At 44.3% G+C, this 9,338-nt stretch overlaps 1 protein-coding gene across 1 annotated transcript in view; it reads left to right on the top strand.

The window, feature by feature from the left end:
• Positions 1-1,270, top strand: part of TSPAN10 (tetraspanin 10) — a 6,244-nt gene extending 4,974 nt beyond the window's left edge. The window contains exon 3 of the mRNA XM_015408598.1: positions 964-1,270. Within this exon, the coding sequence (XP_015264084.1) occupies positions 964-1,270 (307 nt within the window). The remainder of the gene's footprint in view (positions 1-963) is intronic.
• Positions 1,271-9,338: the final 8,068 nt, after the last annotated feature.

Raw genomic sequence — 9,338 nt, 5'->3', positions numbered from 1 at the left:
GGGAGAGGCGGGGAGGAAGCAACTTACCCTCCCTCTTCTCCTGCCTCCTCCTGGCTGAATGAGGGCCGGAAGCGGGGCGGCAAGAAGCAGGGGGCGGGGCTTCGTCATGTGCCCCGCCCCCCGAACCTCACCCGGGGGAACTGCGATCCCCCGCGTTCCCCCCCCCCGAAATGACCTCTGGAATTATATATACCAGAGGACTCTCATCTTTTACCCCATTGGTAGGCATAACAATGCTTAAGAGTCCTGTGTACTAATAGGACTTATATGTGTACATACCCTCTGGACAGATTATTAGTGCAGTCATGTTTAACAGTGGCAATTGACTGTTCAGTGGGGAGAGGTGGGACTGGATTTTCCCCAGTCCAGCCCATAGCTCACCTCAGAGGTCACTGGGTCTGTCAGAACTGGAGGCAAGATAGTGCATGGACATCAGAACAAGAAAAGCTCCTTGTTGCTCAGACCAGTGAGCAAGCTTGACCTGGAAGATCTTATAGAAGTCATGGAATACTACATCACCTCCTTTGGCATATTGCTGTCAAGAGGCTTCCTTGGCCACAATGAGTAGTTTCCCTGCAGTTCCTCTTTCCTCTGAAAGTTGGTGCACATGAGTGGAATCTGCACGCACTAAGCTCCAGGTTCAAGAATACTGCACACTTGTATCCTAAAAGGTATTATCAAAGTGAGCCATGCCATCCACCCAACACAGATCCAGTTAAAAATGAATTACATTCAAGCCCAGGTGATGGACGTGGGGTTTTCCTCTTTACAGAACCCTTTGGCCATCAGTCTTGATGCATTCACTGATTGTTCTTGCTGCTTGTGGTATCTGTCTTTGTCTGGCTGTCTTCTGCATGCATATGCAGAAAAGCAACTGGATACTGTGAGAGTCTTGGAAGGGAGATAGCACCTCTCCATGCTGGACTGACAAGTGGAGTGACTTTTCCTCTTGTTGACTTGCAGGTATTTTAACTGCAGCTCTCCAGGTGTGCAAGCCTGTGGCGTTCCATCTTCCTGCTGCCTGGATCCCCTGGAAAATGGCACCATCCTAAATTCCCAGTGTGGCTTTGGTACCCTGGGCCTGGAGGAGGTTGTGGCGCAGAGCATCATCTATCTTGGGGGCTGTGTTCCCCAGCTGAGCAGATGGCTTGATAATCATGCTGGGGCAATCAGCTCCTATTTTGTATTTCTAATTGTGACTGAAGTAGGAAGCTTATTACTAGCCTCTAAGCTCCTGGCAGACATTGCATTTGCTAGGACTCTGTATTAGAGCTTCAGGGACAGAACATGTTTGGTCTCATATCGGCTGAGACAAAGGGGATTTTACTTATGACCTTCTGGGGATAATAAAAACAAAATAGAACCAGTATTACCTTATTTTAGTTAACTGCCTGTCAAACTGTGTTTGGTGGAGGGGGGGGGACTTTTGACCCTTATGTTTTTCTGGCTGTTCCTTCTCCCTTATTTATCAAGCTGGCCGGAGCTCTCCACCCCTCCAAACATCTCCTCCTCTCCACCCATCCAGTTCTATCACTACCATTCCTGTGTGTTCCTAAGCACACTACAAGGTTGCCAAATGGACTGCTGGGATATGACTGCTTTCCTTCATCCCTCAAAGGCAGTTTCTGAACTGGCCTTGACCTTTATGCCCTGTTGTTGGCCCTCCAGGGTAACTTGTTGGCCACTATGTGAGACAAGATGTCGGAATACATGGACCACTGGTCTGATCCAGCAGGCTCTTCTTATGTTCTTATGTACACTACTTCTAACCCACAAACAGGCTGCAAGGAGAAGGACAGAAGGATCAATGTGTCCCCTTCCCAAAGCTAGTACCTCTATTTACATTCTTCCATTAACTCTAATAAAACTTTGTATGACAGATCTTTGGAAATTGTTTGTTATACATAGATAGTATCTGATTATCTTAACTCGTGTGTGATTGGCACATTGTTGTAACCCGATAAACAACATTCACTCATCATAACCCCAAACCTCAATTTTTACAAATATTTGGGGTATATATCACTTAGTACAGCACATCCTCTTGGAGTTTTAAGGACATAACTTCAAATATATCGATTTATAGCATTTGTATTTAAAGCATTAGTTCTGTAGCAATAGTATAGTAACACGTTTTATGAAGCACTCACGGGTTGCAGTGAAGCAGCAAGAAGCACAGGAGAGGCTCATAGGAAAATGGGAATGCTTAGGGCAAACCATTCATTCTGGACGGACTGTGTGATTAAAAAAAACCCTTCTAATTTCCATGAACATACATGTGAATACTCTAAAAGCACAAAACACCTCTTGTAATACACTATGAACACATTGGATGTGGGGAAAGCATCTAAAAGAGCTTTACAGACTAAGAAAGCCAGAATGTGGTAGAACAAACAGACCATGTGGATTCTGGCTAGGACACAAGGTACTTGGACCTAGTGAAAAGAGAGTGGGGACTAGTAGGAGGGGAAGCACTGAGGGGCTCCATCCAGAGTAAACAAATGCTTCACCATCTGCTTGCGTTTACTCTCTCCTGAGTAAATTATTTTAGCTGAGTGTTGGTCTTTAACTAATGGAAGCTACTCTTTGAGGATGAGAAGTTCCCTGCTTCAGCCATGAGACAAGTTGTATCCATCCCCATCCCCGGCTTTTTAATATATGTACAGGGTTTGGGTGGGTTTTGGGTTTTTATGAATGATGCATTATATAGCAACAAACTCTGCTCCCATAATCTTTTCATCTTCATATTCCAGCCGTGCCAGTCAATAGCTCTTGGCTCCCAGTCCTAAATGGTTCCCGCACTTGTTAGGCATTGGTTGCCAAACAGTTGACAGTATCTGCATCCTGCATGGAATCAAAGCAGCCATTGTGTGTTTTCAATAGGGCTTCCAACTCTGAGTTGGGAAATACCTGAAGATTTGGAGGTGGAGGGTACTCAAAAGGTTGAGTATAACAAACTTAGAAATATAATAAAGTATTTATTACACAGTGTAACAATTAACAATTAAAAACAGGAGAGATAAAGAAGAAATGCTAAAATCCAACCTATAAAACTTGCACTTCAACTGAACATGAATCACATATCTACATCTACATTTATTTAGAATCACATATGTGAATATCTCATAAAAAGCCACTAAATCAGACACTTTTCAGCTCACAGAGCCTTCTTTAGTGGCCTAAAACCAAATAGCACACACTTAAAACCATTTTGAAAAGTTAAGGGCCAGGCAGGTTTCCAGTATTTCAATGTAAGGGGAGGCTTCACATGAAAATCAGGCTTGTATATAATTTCGAGCCAACGCACAAAGAAGGCAAGGTCTCTCACCAATTATTCTGTCTCTAGCTGAGTCTCCGGCATCTCTGTCCAACATTAGCACATAAGTGATGTCATAATGGTTCTGCAAGCTGAAAGACACATGCCAATTGCCAAACCTGTTTCGAGGCTTCTGTTCTGGTTTATTTAATGCACGAAGGCTTTGGTTCCAATTGATTTGCAGTCCCGAGGAAGTTCGACTGAAAACTGCTTCCAGTCCAGTATAGCGTGTTGACTGCTTCAATCTTCTTTTAAAAAAGGAAATACAAAGAGACTTGAGTTGTGAGAACTAACGCCACCTTGTGTATTTATATGCTCGTTGTGCCTTGGAAACTGACTTTTTGAATTGTTAATATATATAACAGTGTGTCACTTGTCATTATTATTATTATAATTGTTTGTTAGCTTTACATGGTGTTGTAATTTTTCACCCACCTGGAGGTTGACAACCCAACAAGGCTGCGATCACACACACTAAATAATCTACATTCATTCCACTTTCAATGCACTTTCCAACTGGATTTTTACTGTGTGAACTAGCAAAATCCAATTCAAAAGTGCGTTGAAAGTGGATTGCAAGTGGATTATTTAGTGTGGGTGATCGCAGCCCAAGTTTCCAGGGGAACTGCGACCCAAAAGACCGCATCTCCTAACCTTCTCCAGAGCTGGCTGCATTTCTGACACAAACTGTACGTGAAATCTCTTGTACTGCAAGAGGGGCAATGTGGCAGTGTGTAAAGAATAACTGAGCCCCTTAAACAAAACAGACGAATCTCACTAACACAGAAGGAGAGTTTCTTGATCTGGGGGGCTTTCAGAATGTTTTATCTCATATTGAAGAAATGTCACTTTGGTAGCCCATATGACAGGCCAAGAAAAAGAGTAGAAGTAGGCAAGGCAGTGTGTGCAATGCCTCCCACTGCTGGTGTCCTAGAGCACATCAGGCACAAAGGGAGCTGGAGTGCAGCCTGTGCGGGAGTGGAGGAGCCTTTCTCTCTCTGCCACAGCCAAGCCTCCATCTCCTTTTGTGTCTGGAGGCAAGCTGACTGTGAATTACCAGAAGGGAAGAAGGGTCTCTTGCCCAGTTCCCTTTCTGCCAAGCTCCCCTCAGAGAAACAAACCAGGATGGAGACTGATCTGCTGAAGGAAGAGACAGCCTCTTATGGAGACGACCTGTTTGCATTGATGCACAATTTCATGGCCATTGGCTCCTGACTATACACAGCCCCTAAAGGAAAGCAGGGTGCATTGTACCAAAAGTCCAGGGGAAACGTGTGGCAGGACCTTTTACGCTATTATTTTATATTATTTTTAAACTATTATTTTTATACTATTATTAAGAATGGCTTAGAGGGAACATTGGTGGTGACCTCAGCAAGGTATAATAACCAAGTCCACTGTTTTCTCCAGGGGAACTGATCTCTGTCATCTGAAGAGCAGTTGTAACTCTGAGTGATTTCCAGCCCTCACCTGGAGATTGGCAACAATGGTTCCCCAGGAGAAAATGACTGGTTTGGAGGATGGAGTCTATGGCATTATGTCTGTCTGAAGTTACACCCCTCCTCAAACCTCACATTCTCTAGGCTCCACCCCTTAAATCTCCAGGAATTTCCCGACCTGGAGGTGGTGACCCTATCTCCTTCCCAGCCAACCATCAGCTTGCCTTTATCTTCCCCTCTGACTTCAGCTTTCCATCTGCTCCCCGCTCCCTGCAGCCTCAATTTAGGACGAGTACAGTCTTTCTCCACAGTGGGGACCAAGGCAGTTCACACCATTCTCCTCTCCCCCTTTTGATCTGCACTACAACCCTGTGAGGTAAGTTAGGCTGAAAGTCTGTGACTGTTCTGAAATCACCCATTCAGCTTCCACAGCAAGAACCTGGGTCTGGCAGACCCTGCTCTGAAGCACTGCTATGTCACACTGGCTGTCATAGGGTGTCATAGTATGCAACTGCAATAAAAAAGGCCAACACTACATTAGGGTTTATTAGGAAGGGAACTGAAAACAAATCAGCCAGTATCATAATGCCCCTGTATAAACCGATAGTGCAACCTCATTTGGAATACTGTGTGCAATTCTGATCACCACACCTCAGAAATGATATTATAGCATTGGAAAAAGTGCAGAAAGGGGCAACTAGAATGATAAAAGAGTGCTTGGGGCTCTTTAGCTTGGAGAAACAATGACTGAGGGGTGATATGATAGCAGTTTACAAGATTATGCATGGAATAGAGCAGGTAGAGAAAGAAGTCCTTTTCTCCCTTTCTTACAGTACAAGAACTCGTGGGCACTCAATGAAATTGTGGGATAAAAGAATAAAGAATGGCTAAAAGGAAGTACTTCTTCACCCAAAGAGTGATTAACACATGGAATTCACTGACCCAGGAGGTGGTGGCAGCTACAAGTATGGACGGCTTCAAGAGGGAATTGGATAAACATATGGAACAGAGGTCCATCAGTGGTTATTAGCCACAAGATATAGATAGGAACTCTAGGTCTGGGGCAAGTGATACACTGTATTCTTGGTGCTGGGGGGGCCAACTCCTGCTGCTTGGGAGGGGGGAAGAGTGGGAGGGCTTCTAGTGTCCTGGCCCCACTGGTAGATCTCCTAGTTTTTTTGGCCACTGTGTGACAAAGTGTTGGACAGGATGAGCCATTGGCCAGATCCAACATTGGCTTCTCTTATGTTATATTCTCTTAGGATTAAGCTACACTAGTTGGAGAGCATGAAGGAACTCATGTTTAGATATTTGTGTTGGTGAAAGTAACAAGTTTCTTAACAGTACTGGCTCTCTCGGGAAGGAGGAGCTCAAAGCACAAGACAGGAAGTACCACTTCAAGCACTTTCTCACTGGTACTCTGCACCAACCCATATTGGCCTACTTTCAGCCCTGTTTGTTCATTTTATTTGTGTGTGTTGTAGCTGCAGAGCTGATATACTTGAATTTATTAATGGTATTATTTTGAAAAATCTGTAATCTGTTCTCTCACAGGAATTATATGGGAATCTTCTAATGTAATATGTATAGAAGCACCTAGCCAGATTTTTAAGCAGTTCCTGTAATTTGGCTTTCAACAGCAACATGAGAGGTAGATGTTAGCATGTGAAAATGTCTTGTCCTTGTGCTGTGTCCATTTGTGTAATAAGAGTGTAAAAAATGTAGACCAGTTATCACAGTAGCTCTGCATTATTTGCTCCTCTCAGCATGGAAGAGGAGCAGTTAATAAGCAATGGAAGCCAAAACTTTTGCTTAGGAGTGTGCCGATTTATGCACAGGTAATAGGACCCACATTTGTCCTAGGCCACTAATCACTTGTTTTTCCCCATCAGGTTACCAGTGCTGCAGTGAGCAGTTGATGGTTAAAGGGAGTCATGCACAAATGATCTTGCCTCAGAGAGTCATCTTGTGCATGAAGCTTCCATGAAGAGAGTCATCTTGTACATGAAGCTGTGGTAGTTGCAGCAAAATAAAACCACTTTAAAGACTAACAAAATTTATTCCAACATAAGATTTAATGAGTGAACATTTACTCACCTCCTCACCTGCATCAGAGGTGAGCTCTGACTCATGAACATTTACACCAGAATAAATTTCAGTAGTCTTTAAGGTGCTACTGGACTCCTGTTTTATTCATCTTCTGCATGTACTCGCGCACAGAGATTAAGATGTCCCAAGAAGCCCTGGCTGCAGCTGTATGTTCTAAACCTCACAAGCACCTTCTAGTAGCTGGCCTGTGCAGTAGTCCCGTCTGGAGCTTGTTTCTCTTTTTCCCCCTTATCAGTTTATAGCTGTACTGGCACTGGACCTCAAACAATCTGGGCTGCTTTACTAGGTGCCTCTCTGCCTCCTCTTTGCACTGGGTCTTAGAATTCCTAAAGGTGTTTCTTCCCAAACCACACAAAACAAAACCACAAAACACTGGAGTGGGGGAGCATGCAGTTTAGGCACAGGAAGAATTAAAGGGAATTACACTTTACTGAGACAGCTTCTTGATGTAAGAATATTCAAGCATTTCAGTTCCCCAGGACTTCATCAGGCATGCGCAGTGAAGTGGTGCTGTTGGAAGTAAATTTCTTTACTGATTTTAGAGACAATATATGCAGATATTTAGCCTGTCTCAGTAGCGTTGTTTGAAAGTTATACCTGGATCTTAACCTCCAACCTCTTTCCTAATCAGTACCCACAGACTAGACACAATGTATCATTGAGGATGACATTCAATTAAAGACAAGAGTTATAATTCTATTATGAGCACAATAAATTCTGCAGGCCCTTAGAGTTTTCTCATCTTCTGCAAGCCATCTGGCTGCTCCAGTGGTTTCCAGTTGATGCACCTTCAGTTTGGGGTGAGTGAGAGTCCCCTTAAGGTTTTTTTGCAGCAAAGATTTGGTTTCTGGTCACCAGACTAACTATTCTGCCACCTTAGGTTTCTACTTTTATCTAAGACCCATTTTGGTTGGGTTTCCTGGATGAGTTACATGGTGTAACTCATCTGCCAGGGAGAAGGATGTTCGAGTGGACCAAGTGTTGGGCTTGACTCAAATTTTTGTTCAGCCATGGGATGTCGTGGGGTGCTCTTGGGCATACTACTATTTTGAGTTTTGAAATATACTCTTTACTGATACTAGCTGAGCTTGTATCTACCTGCTGCAGGGATCTGGCTCACTGAACAATATGCTCCTCACATTCCCTTTTTGCCTGCCTGATCACATACTTGCATTTTATTTGCCACAGCCTGTGTTCCCTTTTATCAGCCTCACTGAGACTAGCTTTCCACCGCTTAAAGGAATCCTTCTTACCTTTTACAGCTTCCATTACTTTGTTTGTTAACCATGCAGGCCTTTTTCTATACCTATTTGTGCCTTTCCTAACCTGCAGTATATATTTTATCTGAGCTTCTAGGATTGCAGTTTTAAATAGTCTCCAAGCTTTCCCAATGGTTTTGACCCTTTTAACTTTTCCTTTCAGTTTCCTCTTCACATGTCCCCTCATTTCAGATAAGTTACCCTTTTAAAAGTGCACCTGACTGTCTCTGCTTCTCCAGGTCAGCCACCTTGGCCTCAAGGGTGCAAACTCATTTCCTGAGAACCAGGACCTCCTTGCACTGGGCACACACCCAAGACTTCGGTCTAGTGGGCAGACAAGCATACATGTGACACTCCGTGCAAAACACTGGATAGCCCCCAACCCCCTGCTGGGATTAGGGTTGCCAGCCTCCAGGTGGTAGCTGGAGATCTCCTGGGATTACAAGTGATCTCCAGGTGACAGAGATCAGTTCACCTGGAGGAAATGGCTGCTTTGGAAGGTGGACCTGTGGCATTTTAACCCTTTGAAGTCCCTCCCCTCCCCAAACTTAACCCTCCTCAGGCTGCACCCCCAAAATCTTCAGGTATTTTCAAACCCAGAGCTGCCAACCCTAGCTGGGATTCTGCCTTCGTAATTGCTTTTTTTAAAAAATGTATATAATCCCTCTTTTAATACTTCTCATATTTATGTGGCTCTCCTTGTGGAAAGTCTACTTGCCTTACTGGGAACACAAGGAGACCAGGGCCCTAGCTTCCTGGTTCTTCCTGGGCTTCTTACAGAACCCCTAGTTTAAGAGCCACAGGCCAAGAGCCCTTTAGCTAGTGCCTCTGGTGAGGTCTTAAATAGAAGCCTCACCCAGCAGAGGGCAGGGCCAGCAGCTATTCAAATTACACCCAGGCAATCCAATTACAGTCAAACAAATCACCCTTTCTCAAACAGCCAGGACTCTGCAACAATTTAAAACTCACCCGCACACTCCCAAACACTGTTCTCCAACACAGTACCCTCAGCTAAATCTCTCAGCTGAAAGCAAATAAAAACACACTCACCCCTCCAGCAGCTCTGTCTCCTGCTGCTTCTCAGAGCTCAGCTGAGTCTTGCTAGCTGTAATTACCTGAAGGACCGTCTCTTCCCGTATGTTCCCTCAAGAGCACTACGATCGGGGAAGCTCCATCTCCTGGGAGTGCCAGGTCCCCGAGAGATTAAGTTTGCCT

This window comes from Gekko japonicus, unplaced genomic scaffold (assembly GCF_001447785.1).
Source record: "Gekko japonicus isolate JY-2015 unplaced genomic scaffold, Gekko_japonicus_V1.1 scaffold57, whole genome shotgun sequence".
In the NCBI taxonomy this organism is placed as follows: Eukaryota; Metazoa; Chordata; class Lepidosauria; order Squamata; family Gekkonidae; genus Gekko; species Gekko japonicus.
Note: the sequence above shows the minus strand (reverse complement) of the source record. Positions and strands in the feature narration are given on the sequence as shown.